This window comes from Garra rufa, chromosome 19 (genome assembly GCF_049309525.1).
Source record: "Garra rufa chromosome 19, GarRuf1.0, whole genome shotgun sequence".
Lineage (NCBI taxonomy): Eukaryota > Metazoa > Chordata > Actinopteri > Cypriniformes > Cyprinidae > Garra > Garra rufa.
In genome coordinates this window covers 15,398,120-15,421,158 of record NC_133379.1, presented here as the reverse complement: position 1 = coordinate 15,421,158, position 23,039 = coordinate 15,398,120, and the positions used below count along the sequence as shown (strand labels likewise).

Sequence of the window (23,039 nt, the reverse complement as noted above, 5' to 3'; positions counted from 1 at the left end):
ATCACTTCTTGGAGTTTGTCAGAATTAGTGGGTTTTTGTTTGTCCACCCGCCTCTTGAGGATTGACCACAAGTTCTCAATGGGATTAAGATCTGGGGAGTTTCCAGGCCATGGACCCAAAATGTCAACGTTTTGGTCCCCGAGCCACTTAGTTATCACTTTTGCCTTATGGCACGGTGCTCCATCGTGCTGGAAAATGCATTGTTCTTCACCAAACTGTTGTTGGATTGTTGGAAGAAGTTGCTGTTGGAGGGTGTTTTGGTACCATTCTTTATTCATGGCTGTGCTTTTGGGCAAAATTGTGAGTGAGCCCACTCCCTTGGATGAGAAGCAACCCCACACATGAATGGTCTCAGGATGCTGTACTGTTGGCATGACACAGGACTGATGGTAGTGCTCACCTTTTCTTCTCCGGACAAGCCTTTTTCCAGATGCCCCAAACAATCGGAAAGAGGCTTCATTGGAGAATATGACTTTGCCCCAGTCCTCAGCAGTCCATTCACCATACTTTTTGCAGAAGATCAATCTGTCCCTGATGTTTTTTTGGAGAGAAGTGGCTTCTTTGTTGCCCTTCTTGACACCAGGCCATCTTCCAAAAGTCTTGGCCTCACTGTGCGTGCAGATGCGCTCACACCTGCCTGCTGCCATTCCTGAGCAAGCTCTGCACTGGTGGCACTCCGATCCCGCAGCTGAATCCTCTTTAGGAGACGATTCTGGCGCTTGCTGGACTTTCTTGGATGTCCTGAAGCCTTCTTAACAATGCAGAGGAAAGTTTTTTTGGGGATTAATTTCATTTTCATGGCAAATAAGGACTATGCAATTCATCTGATCACTCTTCGTAACATTCTGGAGTATATGCAAATTGCTATTATAAAAACTTAAGCAGCAACTTTTCCAATTTCCAATATTTATGTCATTCTCCAAACTTTTGGCCACGACTGTATATTCATCCAGGTCCTGAGGGAGGGGCAATGCTCTAAAAGCTTTAGGAATGTTCCCCCCTTGGAAGCACAGTCTTCCAAGTTATCATGATTAAAATCACCAGCCACTATAAACACCCCATCGGGATAAGCGTTCTGTTGTGTATTTATAGCTGTTAGCATTTAGCCAAGTGCTGAAAATGAAAACCTGAAAACCTATTTCATTAGACTTTTTTAAAATAAAATATGATAAAATAATGAAATGTTATTTTATTTTTATATACAAAACACGAAACATAAAAATTAGATGTTATATATGCTTCAATATAATTTCAATATTAAAATATCCTTAAATAACGGTAGTACTGGTTTTGTTGCCTTTACAAATAAAGAAATAAAATAATTAAGAAACATGTATTTAAATTATCGTAAATTATTACATATCAGGATTTTTATTTAGAGAATCATGATAGAGAATAATTTGTCATTTCTTACTTATTTTATTAGAATTCTATATGAAAATAATATTACAAAATAATGAAATGTTATTTTATTTTTATATATAAAAACAGAACATGAATATAAATATTATTTCAATATTAAAGTGTCCTAAAATAATGATAGTATTTTTTGTTGCCTTCACCTAAAATAAATTAATAAATAAATATTATTTACATATTAAAATATTTTTAAATTAAGGTTGTATTTATTGTTGCTTTTTTATTTAAATCAGCATAAATTATTATATAACAATATGTTTATTTAGAGAATCAATATAAAGAATTTTTTTCACTGTGTATTTTATATAACTTATACCATTACCAATTTTATTATGATTTTTTTTATTAAATATTATTTCAAATATTTGTTGCCTTCATTTAAATAAATTAATAAATCATATAAATGATGATAAATGATAAATTATTACAATTATTAATTAGAAAATAACCATAGTAAGTTATGGAAAATGCAAAAGCATGTATACATCTCAGTGTTTATTTCTTATTTTATTCTTTTAATTTGTACAAGTACTGTTTTTCCAGAGGCACAATCTCAAATTATCATTAACAAATTGTCATTAATATAATGTTAAAAAGTAAAATACAACATAAAAATAAATATTAAAGTATTTATAAATAATATTATTTATATTGTTTACAATTTTACTTAGAGAATCACCATTGGGAATAGCTGAACATTATTTAAAAACACATGTTCATATCCTTTAGAAGTGACTTTAATTTTTATAAAACCAATAACATGATGCAAAACATCTAAAATATCTATATATTTTTAAATTTTTTCTATTTTGATTTTGCAGTGCAAAATGACTTGATGAAAAAGAGCAAATGAAAGAATTCAATGTCTTTCTCTCCCGTAGCGAACGTGGCGGCAGCAGCGGGCGGCTTCATCTACTTCCTGAGCTACCTGCCGTACATCTTCCTGTGGCCTCGCTATGACCTGCTGTCACACGCACAGAAAGTGTCCGCCTGTCTCATCTCCAACGTGGCCATGGCTATGGGAGCCCAGCTGATCGGCATGTTTGAGGGCAAAGGTGAGGGGTCCGACTGAAGCAGACACTGCTGTTGTTCTGTTCTCACAACTAAAACTGACGCTCATGTCCTGTGTCGTCCTCAGGGACGGGCATCCAGTGGCATAACATGTTCGATCCGGTGACGGTGGACGATGACTTCTCTCTGGCTCAAGTGCTGGGTTTGTTGCTGCTGGACTCTCTGCTGTACGGTCTGGTGGCCTGGTACGTGGAGGCTGTGTTTCCGGGAGAATATGGAGTGCCTCGTCCGTGGTACTTCTTCGTCCTGGTACGTCTCTAGCCATATTTTTGGCCACTATAAGATGGGTTCGAATTCTTGAAGAAGTTAGGCTGTTTCTTAAAGGGATAGTCCATCCGAAAAGAAAAATTCGGTCTTTTGTGGAAATCTTATTTCCTCTGCTGAAAACAAATGCAGATATTTTGAAGAATGTTTGTAACTCAAAAGTTTCGGTTTCCATTGACTTCCATTGTATGGACGAAAAATTTGGTTATCGAAACTTTAAACAAACGACAGACAGAAATTAATGAATTAAATTAATTATTTAATTAATTATTAATTAAATGTTAAAATAATGACAGTGTATACGTTTGTGAATATTTTCTTATTAATTTCAATCTTTAAACAAATGACATTAGAATTGTATTATTTTAATTTATTTTTACATTTATTTGGTTTTATTTGTATTTGTTGCCCCTTTACCTGAAGCAAAATTTAGACTGAAATATATTTCTCCCCAAATTCTCATTAATATAATGAGAAAACATAAATTATTAAATTATTTTAATTCTTTAATTCTTTACAAAAATAAAGTAAATCTTAAAAATAAATACTACTTATTTATAAATAATTGTAGTATTTATTTATTTATTTTTTCAAATTTGAGTCTTTAATATATTTCTTCATTATTTATCATTAGTATAATGAGAAAAATGCATAACTAAATGTTGTTTTAAATGTTAAAAAAATGAAATGAATCTTTAAAATAAATACTACTTAAATATTAAATTATTTATTAAGCTAATAATTGTAGTATTTGTTGCCTCTTGTACCTGAAGCAAAATTTAGACTTTAATTTATTTCTCTCCAAATTCTCATTAATATAATGAGAAAACATGAATAATTAAATTATTTTAATTCTTTAAAAATAACATAAATTTTAAAAATAAATACTACTTGAATATGAAATTATTTGTATATAATTGTAGTATTTGTTGCCTCTTGTACCTGAAACAAAATTTAGACTTTAATATATTTCTCTCCAAATTCTCATTATTATAATGAGAAAAAATGAATAATTAAATTATTTTAATTCTTTAAAAATAACATAAATTTAAAAAATAAATACTACTTGAATATGAAATTATTATAGAATTGTAGTATTTGTTGCCTCTTTTACCTGAAGCAAAATTTAGACTTTAATATATTTCTCTCCAAATTCTCGTTATTATAATGAGAAAACATGAATAATTAAATTGTTAATTAAATATTAAAACATTGACAGTATATATGAATAATTTTTTTATTTTCAAGCAAACAACCAGATAAAATGTACATTTTCAGCCTTTAAACCAACAACAAAGACACAGAATGAATTAATAAAATTAATTCTATAATAATTTAATTAATAATTAGATATTAAAATAACAACAATATATGTTTGTGAACAAAGACATAAAATAAATTAATTAAAATATTATTAATTAAATATTAAAATTATGACATTATATACTTTGCAAATTTTCTTTCATTTTCAAACAAGCAACCAGATAAAAACATACATGGTTTCAGACTTCATGCACAAAATTAATACATTTATTTAATTATGTAATTAATTTAATTAGTTATTAATTAAGTATTAAAATAATGACACTGTGTACGTTCATAAATGTTTTCTTTTATTTTCAAATAAACAATCAAGTAAAACTACATATTTTCAGCCTTTAAATATATGACAAAGAAACAAAATGAATTTATGTAATTAATTATATAATTAATTATTAGTTAAATATTAAAATAATGACAATATATGCATTTGTGAATATTTTCTTTTATTTTCAAACAAACAACCAGATAAAATGTCTGTATTTTCAGCCTTTAAACGAACAACAAAGACACAAAATGAATTAAATTATTTATATAATTAATCTATTTAATTATTAATGAAATATTATCATAAAGAGAATATATACTTTTGTTTATATTTTCTTTTTATTTCAAACAAACAACCAGATAAAATTTACATATTTTTAGCATATTAATTTAATTAATTATATAATTATGTAAATTTGTAGTTAAATATAACAAATGACAATATATACTTGTGTGAATATTTTCTTTTATTTTCAAACAAACAACCAGATAAAATATGCATGTTTTCAGCCTTTAAACAAACAACAAAGGCACAAAATGAATGAATGAATAATGTAATTCATTAATTTAATGAATTATTATTTAAATAATAAAATAATGACAATGTATACGTTAATTAATGTTTTCTTTTATTGAATTTTTATTACAATATTCATTATATAAACAATTGAATAAACTATTAAAATAATTTAATTAACTATTAATGAAATATTAAAAAAAATATTTTCAGCCTTTAAACAAACAACAAAGACACAAAATGAATTAATTTAATTATATAAGTAATTTAATTGACAATATATAGGTTTCAAATAAACGACCAGATAAACGATTTTCTGTGTCAGAAAATCAGGATTTATAAAGACAAAAATAGCATGCAATAATTTTTTTTAAATGTAAATCTGATCATTGTTTATATAACCACTTTCAACTCATGCACATGGCTAGTAATCATAATGTATGTCACTAACATTGTTTTAATGCTAAATATTTGAAACAACCCAACACGTTTGTTAAACATCTTCCTTTTGAGACTTTAAGAGAATTTGAAGGTTATTCCGACTTTAAAAGTTAATTACGGTGATTTTTAAGAACATTGTTTTTATGAGTTTTGCTTTAAAGTTTTTTGCAGTGCAAAATATTCTTAGCTTTATTCTTAGGAAATAACACAATGTTTTGTGAATCAAGCCTTTAAAAGTATGGCTCTCCTCAATGTTTTTGACCATGACAGTGTTTATTTTGAGCAATTGTTTCCTCAATCCTAAAACTTCCTCGTGCGCATCACATGTGTTCTTGCGAAACTGGTCAAAGTAGGTTTACCCAAGTGCAAGAGAGTGAGAACTTGAGTGTCTTTTCTAGACCGACAGCCTCCTTAAAGACGGGAAGCATTTGGTCTCAGCAGGAAAACCATGCTTATGTCATCAAGACGGCCAGGAAGTGCATACGCAGCCTTATCTTCCGACATACAGGATTTTCTGTAGGGCGTGAAGAAGGAAGGGAAGGAACGAAGAACAGTGGCGTGATTTACACAGAGCTATTGTACAGTCGTGGCCAAAAGTTGAGAATTACATAAATATTGGAAATGGGAAAAGTTGCTGCTTAAGTTTTTATAATAGCAATTTGCATATACTCTAGAATGTTATGAAGAGTGATCAGATGAATTGCATAGTCCTTCTTTGCCATGAAAATTAACTTAATCCCGAAAAAAAAACAACTTTCCACTGCATTGTTAAGAAGGCTTCAGGGCATCCAAGAAAGTCCAGCAAGCGCCAGGATGGTCTCCTAAAGAGGATTCAGCTGCGGGATCGGAGTGCCACCAGTGCAGAGCTTGCTCAGGAATGGCAGCAGGCAGGTGTGAGCGCATCTGCACGCACAGTGAGGCCAAGACTTTTGGAAGATGGCCTGGTGTCAAGAAGGACAGCAAAGAAGCCACTTCTCTCCAAAAAAAACATCAGGGACAGATTGATCTTCTGCAAAAAGTATGGCGAATGGACTGCTGAGGACTGGGGCAAAGTCATATTCTCCGATGAAGCCTCTTTCCGATTGTTTGGGGCATCTAGAAAAAGGCTTGTCCGGAGAAGAAAAGGTGAGCGTTACCAATCAGTCCTGTGTCATGCCAACAGTAAAGCATCCTGAGACCATTCATGTGTGGGGTTGCTTCTCATCCAAGGGAGTGGGCTCACTCACAATTTTGCCCAAAAACACAGCCATGAATAAAGAATGGTACCGAAACACCCTCCAACAGCAACTTCTTCCAACAATCCAACAACAGTTTGGTGAAGAACAATGCATTTTCCAGCACGATGGAGCACCGTGCCATAAGGCAAAAGTGATAACTAAGTGGCTCGGGGACCAAAACGTAGAAATTTTGGGTCCATGGCCTGGAAACTCCCCAGATCTTAAAACTTGTGGTCAATCCTCAAGAGGCGGGTGGACAAACAAAAACCCACTAATTCTGACAAACTCCAAGAAGTGATTCTGAAAGAATGGGTTGCTATCAGTCAGGATTTGGCCCAGAAGTTGATTGAGAGCATGCCCAGTTGAATTGCAGAGGTCCTGAAAAAGAAGGGCCAACACTGCAAATACTGACTCTTTTCATAAATGTCATGTAATTGTCGACAAAAGCCTTTGAAACGTATGAAGTGCTTGTAATTATATTTCAGTACATCACAGAAACGACTGAAACAAAGATCTAAAAGCAGTTTAGCAGCAAACTTTGTGAAAACTAATATTTGTGTCATTCTCAACTTTTGGCCACGACTGTATATGAGGACACCCGCTGCGTCAGTGCTTGTGTTTGCAAACAGGCTTATCAACGGGGCGGCAATAAAGACCCCTTCAGAGTGAAAGTGATAAGAAACAATGGTCCTCTCAGTCACACCTTTGACTTAATACACAAATGCTCTCATACATATAGTGTAACATAATGAATGACCTGGTTTTTGAGCTTATCTGTAAATGTTTTCACTGATTTATGGGTTTAAAGGAGTTTCTTACAGTTAATTAGTAACTTAGTATGTTTTTAGTGGCTTTATTAGGCAAGCATCACTATTGCTGTTGTTTACAGTTTAACTTTAACTGACAGTTTATTATGAATGTTACATCAGATCTTGCAGCTTGTTGAAGAGATGTTATTTTATTTTGATCAACATGCTGAAATGAACATCTTAAACCAGCTTAAGTTTAAGTATGTTTTTCAGCAATGCAGATTTGCAGTTTTCAGTAAAACTAGTGAAAAAAAATACTGTTTTTTAACAAATTTCTATGAAATCCAGACATTTCTATGCGAATCCTGACAGACTTCAAATGCTAAAACTGCGCCTACATTTAGCATTGCTGAGCGAATTTTCACTGGCAAAATCCAGTTTTTGTTTATTTTTCCGATCCACACAATCATAAATTTATGAAACTGGCTCAATTGGTCAAGTGAACTAAGGACAACATTAACTATAAAGATAAAGTTTTAAAAATCATTCTAAATTTAAAGAGATAGTTCACCCAAAAATGAACATTCTGTCATTAATTACTCATGTAGTTCCAAACCTGTAAGACCTTTGTTTATCTTTGTAACACAATTAAGATATTTTTGATAAATCCAATAGTTTTCTGACCCTGCATAGACGGCAACACAACTGACACGTTCAAGACCCAGAAAGGTAGTAAGGACATTGATAAAATAGTCTAAAGAAGAGATTTCTTTAAAAAAACATTTAAAAAAATTTCTGTTCACAAACTTTTGACTGGTATTGTAGGTTCCTAAATTATTTTGCCCATTTATTTTTCAAAAACTTTCTAGCTCTGCATAGACGGCAATGCAACTGACACATTTAAGGCCCAGAAAGGTAGTAAGGACATTGATGAAGTAGTCCATGTGACAGTGGGTCAACTGTAATTTTATAAAGCTACAAGAATACATTTTGTGAGCAAAGAAAACAGAAATAATGACTTTATTCAATAATTTCTTCTTTTCCGTGTCAGTATTTGTCACGTGTCAAAATATTAGAATGATGTCTGAAGGATTATGAGACTGGAGTAATGATGCAAAAAATTCAGCATTTAACTTGGAGGAGTAAATTACATTTTAAAATATATTTAAGTAGAAAAGAGTTATTTTAAATAGTAAAAATTGCTCAATTTTACTGTTTTTGCAGTACTTTGGATCAAATAAATGCAGGCTTGGTGAGCAGAAGAGACTTCTTTAAAAAAACATAATAAATTATACTGTTCAAAAACTTTTGACTGGTATTGTAGGTTCCAAAATTATTTTGCCCATTTATTTTTAAAAAACGTTCTGACCCTGCATAGACAGCAATGCAACGGACATGTTGAAGGCCCAGAAAGGTAGTAAGGACATCATTAAAATATTCCACGTGACATCAGTGGTTTAACCGTAATTTTATTAAGTTACAAGAAAACAAGAATAACGACTTTATTCAATAATTTCTTCTTTCCCGTGTCAGTATTTGTCACGTGTCAAAATATTAGAATGATTTCTGAAGGATTATGAGACTGGAGTAATGATGCTAAAAATTCAGCATTTAACTCAAAGGAATAAATTAAATTTTAAAATATATTCAAGTAGAAAAGAGATTTTAAATAGTAAAATATTTCACAATATTAATGATTTTGCTGTATTTTGGATCAAATAAATGCAGGCTTGGTGAGCAGAAGAGACTTCTTAAAAAAAAAAACAACTTAAAAATATCATACGGTTTGAAAACTTTCGACTGGTTTTGTAGTGTTCCATAATTATTTTGCCCATTTTTTTTTTTTTTTATACTTTCTGACCCTGCATAGACAGCAACCCAACTGACACGTTCAAGGCCCAGAAAGGTAGTAAGGACATTGTTAAAGTAGTCCATGTGACATCAGTGGTTCAACCGTAATTTTATAAAGCTACAAGAATACTTTTTGTGTAAAGTAAACAAAAATGACAACTTTATTTAATAATTTCTTCTTTTCTGTGTTAGTATTTGTCATACAAAGTATTCTCGTAGCTTCATAGCATTATGGTTGAAACAATGGTGTCACATGGACAATTTTATCAATGTCCTTGCTACCTTTCTGGCCCTTGAACATGGTAGTGCTGTTGCTGTTTATGCATGATCAGAAAGCTCTAGGATTTCATCAAAAATATCTTAATTTGTGTTCTGAAGATGAAGGTCTTACAGGTTTGGAACGACATGAGGGTGAGTAATTAATGATAGAATTTACATTTTTGGATGAACTATCCCTATAAGTGTATATAGGACTCCACACCAAAACTATAACGATAACGACAAAGACGAACAAAATCATTGGAATCACTTTCAGAATATTATTTTGTAGCTGATGAATGATAAAAACATTGACCGTGGACCGGAATCCACTAATATAGTTATCATCATCTTATAATTATTGTCTTTAACGTGAACGGATCTTTTTGCTCATTTACATTTATGAGAAAGAACATTATGTGAATGTTTATAACACCAACAGGGGACATTTATCCATTGTGGTTTCATGTTATGGTTGTGTTTTTCTAATATTTTTCTCCTCCTCATCTGCTCTCAGCCCTCATACTGGTGCAGCAGCCCTCGTGTGGCCCTGCTGAAGGAAAAGGAAGAAGAGGAAGAGGCCGAGAAGGTGTCGAAGGGTGAATACATCGAAGAGGAGCCAGCTGGACTGGTCTCAGGGGTCAAGATCAAACGTTTGGCAAAGGTATTAGATCAATTAAGTAAATTAGATTCATACGGGACAGACGGTAGACTCTGTGTGTGCAAGGCCAGTGTGACAGAGACATGGATCACCTGTAGAAACTGTTGGATCCTTCTGTCGCAGGTGTTCAAAGTGGGAAATAAGACCAAGGAGGCAGTGAGGGATTTAACGCTCAACATGTTCGAAGGGCAGATCACTGTCCTGCTGGGTCACAACGGAGCGGGCAAGACCACCACGCTATCAATGCTGACAGGTGAGAGTTATATAAACACGACAGTGTACAGTAGTGTGAAAAAGTGTTGGCCCCCTTCCAGATTATTATTATTTTTTTTTTTTGCATGTTTGTCACACTTTTTAATGTTTCAGATCATCAAACAAATGTAAATATGAATCAAAGATAACACAAGTAAACACAACATGCAGTTTTTAAATGAAGGGGTTTTTATGAAGGGAAAACAAAATCCAAACCCACATGGCCCTGTGTGAAAAACATAACTGTGGTTTATCACACCTGAGTTGAGTTTCTCTAGCCACAGCCAGGCCTGATTACTGCCACACCTGTTTGCAATCAAGAAATCACTTAAATAGGACCTGCCTGCCTAACAAACTGAAGTAGACAAAAGGATCCTCAAAAGCTACACATCATGTTGAGATCCAAAGAAATTCAGGGACAAATGAGAAAGAAAGTAATTGAGATCTATCAGCCTGGATAAGGTTATGAAGCCATTTCTAAAGCTTTGAGACTCCAGCGAACCACAGTGAGAGCCATTATCCACAAATGAAACATGAAAGCATGGAACAGTGGTGAACCTTCCCTGGAGTGGCTGGCCGACTAAAATTACCCCAAGAACGCAGCGACGACTCATCCAAGAGGTCACAAAAGACCCCACAAAAGCATCTAAGGAACTGCAGGCCTATCTTGCCTCAGTTAAGATCTGTGTTCATGACTCCACCATAAGAAAGAGACTGGACAATAATGGCCTGCATGGCAGACTTTCAAGACGAAAACCGCTGCTGAGCAAAAAGAACATAAAGGCTCATCTCAGTTTTGCCAGAAAACATCGTGATGATCCGCAAGACTTTTGGGAAAATACTCTGTGGACTGATGAGACAAAAGTTTAACTTTTTGGAAGGTGTGTGTCCCATTACATCTGGTGTAAAAGTAACACAGCATTTCAGAAAATTAACATCGTACCAACAGTAAAATATGGTGGTGGTAGTGCGATGGTCTGGGGCTGTTTTGCTGCTTCTGGACCTGGAAGACTTGCTGTGATAAATGGAGCCATGAATTCTGTTGTCTACCAAAAAATCCTGAAGGACAATGTCCAGCCATCTGTTCGTGACCTCAAGCTGAAGCGAACTTGGGTTCTGCAGCAGGACAATGATCCAAAACACACCAGCAAATCCACCTCTGAATGGCTGAAGAAAAACAAAATGAAGACTTTGGAGTGGCCTAGTTAAAGTCCTGACCTAAATCCTGTTGAGATGCTGTGGCATGACCTTAAAAAGGTGGTTCGTGCTCGAAAACCCTCCAGTGTGTCTGAAATACAACAATTCTGTCAAGATGAGTGGGCCAAAATTCCTGCACAGCGCTGTAACAGACAAGTTACTGCAAACACTTGATTGCAATTGTTGCTGCTAAGAGTGGCCCAACCAGTTATTAAGTTTAGGGGGCAAACACTTTTTCACACAGGGCCATGTGGGTTTGGATTTTGTTTCCCCTTCATAATAAAAAAACATTCAAAAACTGCATGTTGTGTTTACTTGTTATCTTTGATTAACATTTAAATTTGTTTGATGATCTGAAACATTAAAGTGTGATAAACATGCAAAAAAAAAAAAAAAAACACTTTTTCACACCACTATAGTTTTATGTATAAAGAAGTGTGACCATCCCTCTCAAAATGCTGTAGGAAATGTGAGTCATTTCAACGAGTCAGTTCATTTGAATGGTTCATTTGAATGAACTGGTTTAATAAATGACTCACTTGATTCATTTGAATCATATCTATATTGTCTTCTATAGATAAATGTATTACTTAAATACGACTCTCTGATTGCACACATTCTTTCTTTCTAAATAAAGCTAGATGTTATCTCTTATAGCTAGAAGCTACACCATTGATTCAGCTGTAACTGTAAACAGTGATAATGGAGGTCAGTCAGAGTTTATCACTTCTTTACACCATTTGAACTCTCTTTTTCTTTTCATTCCCAGGCCTTTTCCCACCCAGCAGTGGTCGTGCGTATATTAATGGTTACGACATATGTCAGGATATGGCTTTGATCCGCCGCAGCCTGGGACTGTGTCCGCAGCACGATGTGCTCTTCGACAACCTCACCGTCCGAGAGCATCTGCTCTTCTACACACAGGTAGATGCTGATCGAGGACGTCTATAAAACACCTAACTCTGTGATCATGATATATGTTATCTATTTTTCTCTTCAAATGTCCTACATTGTCTTATTTTAAATTAACTTTTCTTGTAATAGAGTGGATTTCAACAGGATTTTCAACAACATTATTAGTGACTTTTGCTACCAGTCAAAAGTTTTTGAACAGTAAGATTTGTAATGTTTTTAAAAAAGTCTCTTCTGCTCATCAAGCCTGCATTTATTTGATCTAAAGTACAGCAAATACAATAAAATTGTGAAATATTTTTACTATTTAAAATAACTGTTTTCTATTTAAATACATTTTTAAATGTAATTTATTTCTGTAATCAAAGCTAAATTTTCAGCTTCATTACTCCAGACTTCAGTGTCACACGATCCTTCAGAAATCATTCTAAGATGTTGATTTGCTGCTCGAGAAACATTTTATTATTATTATTATTATTATCAATATTTAAAACAGTTGACTTTTTGTTGACAGTTGTACTTTTTTTTCAGAATTCTTTGATGAATCGAAAGATCCAAAGTTTTTGTAACAATATTCACTATACCATTCAAAAGCTTTTATTTGTTCTTTCTTTCTTTCTTTCTTTCTTTCTTTCTTTCTTTCTTTCTTTCTTTCTTTCTTTCTTTCTTTCTTTCTTTCTTTCTTTCTTTCTTTCTTTCTTTCTTTCTTTCTATTTCAGTTTTAGTTATTTTAATACATCAAGTTAAACTAAATAATGTTGCCTTGGCAAAAAATAAGTATTTTTAAAAATATTTTTTTTAAATATGTTTTTACATATTTACTTCAGTTAAAGTTTACTTTGTTCTAAGTACCAAAAGTTGTTTTTAATGCTTTGGTGAATCAAAATATATATAAAAAATTGAAATATAATAAACAATACACTTAAAATTGATAACAAGAGAGAGAAAAAATATATATTTTAGGCTTATTGCAAAATATGCATATACAAATAAATATTCGAACATTTGAAGTAGTTTGAGAGCGTTAAGAAACAGGCATGATTATGCCATTTATAGCTCTTAATGGGATAAAGTGTGTTTTTTTTTTTTGGTGTGATTTGCTACTTCAGATTCTCTGACTGGTTGATTTCTCTGCAGAATCTCAGATAATATAATTTTTCACCTGAAATTCAGCTGCTAAACATGATTACTAAGTTAATAAGTTAAAATAATGTGTGCTAATTGCTTCAACAAAAGTATATTCCATCGATTAAAAACCTTGTAGCTCACAATAAGCCTGTTTTTAATAGTTTTTAAGTGATTATGAGCAAATGAATGGGATTTGCACTGTATTCAGCATTGAGATGGATCTGTTGTCTTGTTTCTTCTGCTCAGCTGAAGGGTTATCCTCGCGAAAAGATCCCTGGTGAGGTGGACCGCATCCTTCGGATCCTGAATTTGGAGGATAAGCATCATTCGCGATCCAAAACTCTCTCTGGAGGCATGAAGAGGAAGCTTTCCATCGGCATTGCCTTGATTGGAGACTCAAAGGTCAGACAAGCTTTATTTAAAGGAGTAGTTCACTTTCAGAACAAAAGTTTAGAGGTAATGTACTCACCCCCTTGTCATCCAAGATGTTCATGTCTTTCTTCAGTTGTAAGGAAATTATGTTTTTTGATGAAAACATTTCAGGATTTCTCTCCATATAATGGACTTCTATGGTGCCCCCGAGTTTGAACTTTCAAAATGCAGCTTTAAATGGTTCTAAATGATCCCAGCCGAGGAAAGAAGGGTCTTATCTAGCAAAACGATCTGTTAGTCATAAGGAAATTATGTTTTTTGAGGAAAACTTTGCAGGATTTCTCTCCATATAATGGACTTCTATGGTGCCCCGAGTTTGAACTTCCAAAATGCTGCTTTAAAAGGCTCTAAATGATCTCAGCCGAGGAAAGAAGGGTCTTATCTAGCAAAATGATCTGTTATTTTCTAAAAATATATACTTCATATACTTTTTATCCTCTGATGCTCATCTTGCCTCATCTTGCTGGGATCATTTAGAGCCCTATAAAAGCTGCATTTTGGAAGTTAAACTTGGGGGCACCATAGAAGTCCATTATATGGAGAGAAATCCTGAAATGTTTTCCTCAAAAAACATAATTGTCTTATGTTAGAACATATTAGAACATATTTATACAGCGCTTTTTACAATACAAGTTCAAGTACAAGTGTCAAAGCAACCTTACAGTATTAAGAGTCTTAAGTATTAAGAGTCTTAAGAGTGAGAGTCTTATGTCTGAAGATGAAAGTGAACTACTCCTTTAAACTACATTTTATGTCATTTCCGTGTTGGATTTTCCATCAGTAAGTAAAGGTTTCCCATGCAAACACAGCCCATGTGCATTCATTAATTTTGCTGTAGGTGGTGATGTTGGACGAGCCCACCTCCGGAATGGACCCCTCAGCCCGCCGGGCCACCTGGGACCTGCTGCAAGGCGAAAAGCGCGGCCGCACCATCCTGCTCACCACGCACTTCATGGACGAGGCCGACCTGCTGGGAGATCGGATCGCTATCATGGCTAGCGGAGAGCTTCAGTGTTGTGGCTCGCCGCTTTTCCTCAAGAACAAATACGGTGAGAGTGCTGCAAGATCATAACACAGGATAATTTTACATTATATTTCTATTGTCTTTAGTCAGTATGATATGTACAGAACAGTGTTGGGGAAAGTTACTTTTAAAAGTAATGCATTACAATATTGAGTTACTCCCTAAAAAAGTAACTAATTGCGTTACTTAGTTACTTTATATGGAAAGTAATGCGTTACATTACTTTTACGTTACTTTTTAAATCTGGGCAGGGCTTGTTTGTTTGTTTTTAATATATAAAGTTCTATTTTTGGCTAATGTAAAAGCCTTTTTACATCAAAAGCCCCAGGCTTAGAGAAAAGTAAATTCACGTCTGTTCAGTAGACCGCAGAAGAAAAAATGTCAACTCTTCAGCAATAAAAAAAAGGAAAACAAATGTTAGATTATCAATGTTAGAGTCATTTTTGCTTATTAGTATGAATTAGATGAATTAGATCATCGAAGGTCGGCAGCAAAGACATTGGTTAATAAAATGGGATTAAATACATAAAGGATATATTGTATTATTTAAAGCGATGGTTCGGAGTAGAATTGACTTCATTGCTATGCACTCCGAAGCCCATGTAAATACCCCATCCGAAGTTTTTTTTACCTTAGTCGAACATTTATGGAGATATTAGAGTTTTTCGAATTGCTTGTTACAGGGGTGAATGGTACATGTGATGTATCTCGTAAATTGCACCACTAAACGTGCAAGTAATCTTACCAAACTTGTACAGTAGTGTTAATAGGTTATGTACTCAAAAAACGCTGCATCAGAACATTTGTAAGTCCACCATGAGTGTTTTAAAAACACGTTTTAGCCGAGAACTACTAGTCTCAGAAACTACAAGTCGACGTCACTTCCCTGGTTTGAAAAAAGCACGTAAAAGTCCTCCTACTACATCTGTGTGCATGTCAACTTGTAGGAGGACTTTTACGTGCTTTTTTCAAACCGGGGAAGTGACGTCGACGTTTCGCCATTTGTAGTTTTTGAGACTAGTAGTTCTCGGGTAAAACGTGTTTTTAAAACACTCATGGTGGACTTACAAATGTTCTGATGCAGCGTTTTGTGAGTACATAACCTATTAACACTACTGTACAAGTTTGGTAAGATTACTTGCACGTTTAGTGGTGCAATTTACGAGATACATCACATGTACCATTCACTCCTGTAACAAGCAATTCGAAAAACTCTAATATCTCCATAAATGTTTGACTAAGGTAAAAAAAAACTTCGGATGGGGTATTTACATGGGCTTCGGAGTGCATAGCAATGAAGTCAATTCTACTCCGAACCATCCCTTTAACATATTTAATTATTGCAGGTCTGCGTTGAATTTGACTGTTTTTATTTATTTTGAGGAATACTGTATCTGTTTTTTTAGTAAGTGAGATGAATAAATGCAATGTGTGTTAATTCACATTTATTCTAGAACTAAAGTAACATCTTACTCACAATTTCTCTCAACATGGGGACAGGACAGCTTTTGATCAATAAATGGAGGGGGGAACTGGCGTTAGTTTGAAAAAGTAACTCGGATATTTTCTTGTCAATTAAAAAGCAATGAGTTACTTTACTAGTTACTTGGAAAAAGTAATATTATTACCTAACTTGCGTTACTTGTAATGCGTTACCCTCAACACTGGTACAGAATATTGATACGCTTTTAACCTAAATAACCCATGTTGTTTTCAGGGTACATCACATTTTAATTTGCAAAACTGTACTTCCATTTACTTGAAAGCACCTCGCCTATAAAAACAGGTTGTTCTGCGGAGAAGGTCAAAAGCAGGACACAAAATAGCCCATTACTGCTAAATTCTGATGTTTTTGGATGTAAAAATGATAAGTGGAACTGAGAGAACATTATAAAATCATTTTTAAAAAATTCAGTTCATGACCCCTTTAAAAGTAGTGTTTTGCTCCAGGATTTTGCTTCTAGCTAGTAGTGCCGAAAAATATTTTTCTGATTTAATCTTGTTTTTGTTTTTTTCCCCACAGGTGCTGGTTACCACATGGTTATAGTTAAAGATGCGTTTTGTAACGTGTCAGAGATCACCCGTCTAGTTCACATGTATGTGCCTGATGCCACTCTAGAGAGCAGTGCAGGCGCTGAACTCTCGTACATACTGCCTAAAGAGAGCACCAGCCGGTAAGACAATACTAACATTACATATCTGCTATATAGTGTATTGTGCACTGTTTTTAAATAGTAAAACTTCTATACAGTGCATTTCTAACAGTAGTAAGCAGTATCACTTTAATTATGTTGCACGTTTAATACAGCAAGTAGCATGCTGTTATTTCAGAAACTAAGACTTATTTTGCATTTTTAGTTTAGTTTTGTGTCTGATTAAATAATGAGTCAAGTCAGGTACACTGCATTGTGGGATATGATTTCATGCAGTGTACATTTGGTAAAAGTAGTTGGTCATCCAGTTATTCACTGCATGCACAGTTGAGATCAAATGTTTATTTGACCAAAATAAGAGGGATCATACAAAATGCATGTTATTTTTTATTCAGTACTGACCTAAATAAGATATTTCACATGAAAGATGTTTTCATGTAGTCCACAAGAGAAAATAATAGTTGAATTTATAAAAAATGACCCTGTTCAAAAGTATACATACAATTAATTCTTAATACTGTGTTGTTACCTAAATAATCCACAGATGTGTTTTTGTTAGTTTGTTTACTGATAGTTGTTCATGAATCCCTTGTTTGTCCTGAACAGTTAAACTGCCCGCTGTTCTTTAGAAAAATCCTTCAGGTCCCACAAATTCTTTGGTTTTCCAGCATTTTTGTGTGGTTGAACGAACCCTTTCCAACGATGACTGTATGATTTTGAGATCCATCTTTTCACACTGAGAACAAATGAGGGACTCATATGCAACTATTACAGAAGGTTCAAACACTCACTGATGCTCTAGAAAGAGAAAACGATGCAATAAGCGCCGAGGGGTGAAAACTTTTGGAATTTGAATATCAATAACCTTGATTGCACAAAGTCTTACAAGAGACAATAATATAATGAAAAATGGTTTGACGTATCCAGATATCTTAGATCTGGTTCTTGTGAGCTGCCGTAGCAACAGACGGACTAAATTTACCCATTGATCTGTTTTTTTTAGTGAAGGTCTCAACAACAGTCTGCTCTGTTCATCAGACACATGCATTTCTCCTCACAGACTGTCTAAAATGCCACCAGTGAGAGAAAAACATCCTAAAAGCATGTCTTAAAAGAAATAGTTCTCCTCAAAATGTGAGAAATGTTGAAGGTTTTGGTTTGACTATAGCTTATTAATAATATCTTTTCTAGTTAGAGGTACTTCATACAAATTTTGAGGGACATTTTGTTGAGCTGATGAAAAATGAAATAAAAATGAACAAATGTGAATGGATTTGGCAGAAGTCGTCTGAGCAGTTATTGATTTTCATGCATGTTCAGGTTTGAGTTTAGATCTGGTGTTTCTCCTCAGGTTTGAGCTGCTGTTTGCTGAGCTGGAGATGAATCGAGACGAGTTGGGCATTGCCAGCTATGGAGCATCCGTTACCACCATGGAGGAGGTTTTTCTCAGGTATTTGACCACTGGACCACCACAAAAAATGAAGAATCTCTAAAGATATTTTGTTCTAAATTAGTTGGCTGTATAGCCAACTATAAAATCTGCTGCTGATCAAATCTGTGCAGCAAAAACTCCTCCTTACTCCTATTTCTTACTCCTATTTTATTAAATAAAGTTGCTAGAAGTTCTACAAGCATCAAGCTCCTCTTAAAGTGTGTGCAAACAGGTTAACACTGTTTAATTTTATGTATTTGAATGAATTTGAAGTCTGCAAGTGGCTAATTTTTTAACCTAATTCCACAGAGCTTTATTTTTTCCTAGCTGTATTATTAGGGGCCAAGCACAGAAGGTGTGAAGGCACCTATTGTATCTGTTGGCATTCTTCTTCCTCTTCCGTTTCTTCCACCACTTCTTCTATACCAGCCCATAGAAATGCTTGAGGGAAAGTTGAAAAATTTGGCACTCTGATAGAGTACAGTCTGAACTGTCACCATAGGAAATTTGGAGTCTCTAACTTAAACTCTCTAGCACCACCAGTTGTCCAAAGTTTCACTCATGTTTATGCTAAGAACTTCCGAACCGTAAGGCACAGAATCAAAATCTCTGAATCCTTGGCTAAGGTTTATTTTGTTTTCTATTTTTAATAGTTTGTAAAACCTACTTTTTCCTAACTTGTCCTAGACGGTTTGTCTGTTTTTCACCAAAATTGGCACAGATCATCTTCAGACCATGCTGGCAAAAAGTTATGAAATTCAAGTTGATTAGTCAAACCGTTCTCGAATAACGCACAAACGAATTCTATGAAAAGCACGCAAAAATGGATGTGAGGCTATATCTCCGCAACGGTTTAGCGTATTGAGACCAAATTTGGTGTGTGTTATAACAAGCATGACCTGAGGCTTCCTGCAGTGTTTCGGCACAGCGCCACCTAGTGGTCAGGATATATGAAAAATGGCTATTTTTGCTTATAACTTCTGAATGGTTTGGCCAAAAATTGGTGCATCATGCTGAGTCGAATGGCCCAATTTCCCCATGTCAGCCATTTTGGGTGTTGACCATTTTGAATTTGGTAGTAAAATGCTCTATTTTTTTTCTCTTTTCATATATAAAAATGTCTGTAACTAAAACAAAATGAGATATTTTCACCAAATTTGAAACACATATGTATGGGCACACTCTTAGGACATAATTACTTTTATTTCTGCACAGTCACAGTAAAAACACAACGTTTGTGCTTTTGTAAAATAAAGCAATCCGGTCAATTCGGTTCTCGGTTTCCTTTTCGTGAACTTGTTTGCGCAGCGACATCTGTTTTAAATCTGTTAATTAGTTAAGTCAGATATATTTTCCATTATATACCTTTCATATACAGACAGTGATTGTATTTTATTTTTATGACAGCACATTTTATTTTCATTGTAACTTACATTACATCCATCATCCTGGTGACCTATTTTAGACAGGTTTGAAAACCTGTGCCCTAGGCTGCAGTCCATTCATTACAAGAAACTTACAAGCTACAAATATACCTGTGCTACTTAAGACTGGTTTTGTGCTCCAGGCTTGCAAATCATGCCACCGATTTTAAATGCTCATTCAGAAAAGTCTTAAGCAACTGAATTGATTTGGAGGACTTCTCAACCCTACGGGGAACTGAGAAGTGTGATTTTGCCGGACTAAATTACAGACCTATGCTCTGAAAACACACCCTGCTGAAACATGCTCAGTGCCTAGTGTGCTATTTCCCAAGAACCTTTTAAACCACCGCTCCTTTTTGCTTTCCACAACGTTTTTCGTAATGGTTTTGGAGAGCTGTGTCCTACTTTAAACAGCCATTATCTGTAGGACGGAGTGCAGATTGACAGGTTCAATGCTGTCTCTTGTTCACTGTCGTTTCTTTAAACCCTTCTACATTTTACATAAGCACTTGTGTGTAGGACGTTCGACAATGGTCGCCCAGCTGTGTCCCAGTAACTTTTTTCATGCAGATCCTCATGTATGTGTCATCTTTTATGTAAGCGTTCGTTTCTTTGTGCTCGTACTCTCAGGGTCGGGAAGCTCGTGGACTCCAGTCTGGATATTCAGGCCATTCAGCTTCCGGCTCTGCAGTACCAGCATGAACGGCGGTCACATGACTGGACCATGGACGACTCCAGCAGCATCAGCGGCATGACGGATGTGACGGACTTCACCGACAGTGGCACGATGATCTCAGAGGATGGCTCTAACATCAAACTCAACACTGGGGTCAGTGACTTCAGCGCTTTTCACATATTTTAGAAATTAGGTGCTATTACTTTTCTAAGTAGTCAACCTAAAACAGTTGAAGAAAAACCCTACTGACTGATTGAAAGATTCAGAATATTATAGAGACTCTTTTGACTTCATATCCTGACTATGACTTGTCTAGACAAGCACTATTCACATAGTCATAAATATTATCATGTATATTTAGTATATCATTTCTATATTATTTCTCTAGGACCTGCAAATGCCACTGTAAGTCAGTATTTATATATATATATATATATAATTAGATTTTTTTTTATTTCGTAATTTTAACATTATAATAAAAAAATTAAGATGCCAGTATGGCTAACGGGGTTGCAAGTGCAGATCTAGCCTAAATTAAGCTATTTCTCAGTAGGGATTAGCTGGTTTGTATTTATTAATTTACTTTTTTTTCATAAAGTAAAGAAATATATTTATGTTTAATTGTTTTCATGTATTTGTTTTGTGTAGTTTTATAGTTATTTTTTCTTTTATTTAGTTGGGGGGAAATCATGTTATAATAATGTTTTGCCAATACTGTTTGGGCAAATAAGTTTATTTTTATTTTTTTTTGAAAGTCTTGTGCCCACCAAGGCTGCATTTATTTGATCAAAAACTGTTTACTATTTTTATATTTTAAAATGTATTTTATTCCTGTGATGCAAAGCTGAATTTTCAGCAACATTACTCCAGTCTCCAGCATCACATTTCATGTCAAAAAGAAATCTACTAAATATTTTACATTTATTTATTTAGACAGATAATTAAGTATTTTCTGCATATTTTCATCCTCAGGCCAGGCTCTATATGCAGCAGTTCTATGCTATGTTCCTAAAGAGGGCGCTCTACAGCTGGCGCAACTGGAAAGTAATGGTGGCTCAGTTTCTGGTGCCGCTCATTTTCACCATCTTGGCCCTCGTAGTGGCTCGTACCCTTCCTGGGAGCCAAATTACACCCCAGCTACGCCTAGCGCTAAAACAGTATGGCCCTACTCGCGTACCTGTAGCTGTAGACACCCACGCTGGGCCGTTGACTACAGCCCTGGCTGAGATCTACGCCGCACAGCTGCCTTCCCAGAATGCCATAGCTGCCACTAATATAACAGGTAATAAACAAACAAATAAATAAATAAGCAATAGCTGTCTCAACAACATCCTAACATGTCATTTTTCTAATCAGATTTGTCGGAGTACGTGCTTTATAATGCAGTAAGGGAGGGTGGAGCTTTTAACGAGCACTGCGTGGTGGGCGTGGCTTTCAGGAGCCGATCCAGGAAGAGAACTGATGTCATTGGCTACTTCAACAATCAGGGCTATCACACCCCCGCTACGGCACTCATGCTGGTTGACAATGCTCTCTTCAAGCTACTAGCCGGACCAGACGCCTCCATCCAGACTGGAAATTTCCCCATGCCCCGTAACATGTCAGAGACTGCCCAGAGCCAGCTTTCTGAGTATGTTATTACTTTTAATATTTCTTGAACTGTATGTTTTCATTTTAAGATAAGACACTACATCAATTTAAAGGATTAGTTCAACTCCAGAATAAAAATTTCCTGATAATTTACTCACCCCCATGTCATCCAAAATTTCATGTCTTTCTTCAGTTGAAAAGGAATTAAGGATTTTGAGGGAAAAGATCCGGGATTTTTCTCCATATTGTGGACTTCAATGGTGGCCAATGGGTTGAAGGTCCAAATTGCAGATGCAATGCAGCTTCAAAGTGCTCTACACAATCCCAGCCAAGGAATAAGGGTCTTATCTAGTGAAGTGTTACAAACTTTTTATGGATATGTAAGATCTGTAAAGTTGAAACCCAAAGAGATATTCTTTATAAAAGTTAAGACTCTGCCACGCCTTCCTAAAACAGCTCATTCAAACACACCCCAACATGTCGACGTCACGTGTGGGAAGATTTGCATAACACCAGGAAAAAGACTAAACTTTTATTCTGCAGTATTGTTGTAGCCACCGCAATGTTGTGGAGACACTGTGTGTTTCATTTCGAAAGTGAAAGTACGTTGTTTGGCCTTCCAAATGAGTACACAACTAGAAATCAGTGGTTAAGTTAATTTACAACACTGTTCCAGAACAGGACAAATATTAGTTTGTGCAGCTCATTTTACAGAGGACTGTTTCCTGAACATGAGAGAGTAGCCTACAATGTGGCTGTGAACACTATAGTGGGGCAATTCCAA

General features: G+C 34.9%; 1 protein-coding gene across 1 annotated transcript in view; it reads left to right on the top strand.

Moving 5' to 3' along the window:
- LOC141292250 (phospholipid-transporting ATPase ABCA3-like) overlaps positions 1-23,039 on the top strand; it is an 87,486-nt gene that overhangs the window by 43,135 nt on the left and 21,312 nt on the right. The window contains exons 9-20 of the mRNA XM_073824251.1: positions 2,301-2,474; positions 2,558-2,739; positions 9,892-10,038; positions 10,159-10,288; positions 12,254-12,408; positions 13,771-13,926; positions 14,795-15,005; positions 17,004-17,154; positions 18,485-18,583; positions 20,620-20,818; positions 21,638-21,947; positions 22,022-22,295. Coding sequence (XP_073680352.1) covers positions 2,301-2,474; positions 2,558-2,739; positions 9,892-10,038; positions 10,159-10,288; positions 12,254-12,408; positions 13,771-13,926; positions 14,795-15,005; positions 17,004-17,154; positions 18,485-18,583; positions 20,620-20,818; positions 21,638-21,947; positions 22,022-22,295 — 2,188 coding nt within the window. The remainder of the gene's footprint in view (positions 1-2,300; positions 2,475-2,557; positions 2,740-9,891; positions 10,039-10,158; positions 10,289-12,253; positions 12,409-13,770; positions 13,927-14,794; positions 15,006-17,003; positions 17,155-18,484; positions 18,584-20,619; positions 20,819-21,637; positions 21,948-22,021; positions 22,296-23,039) is intronic.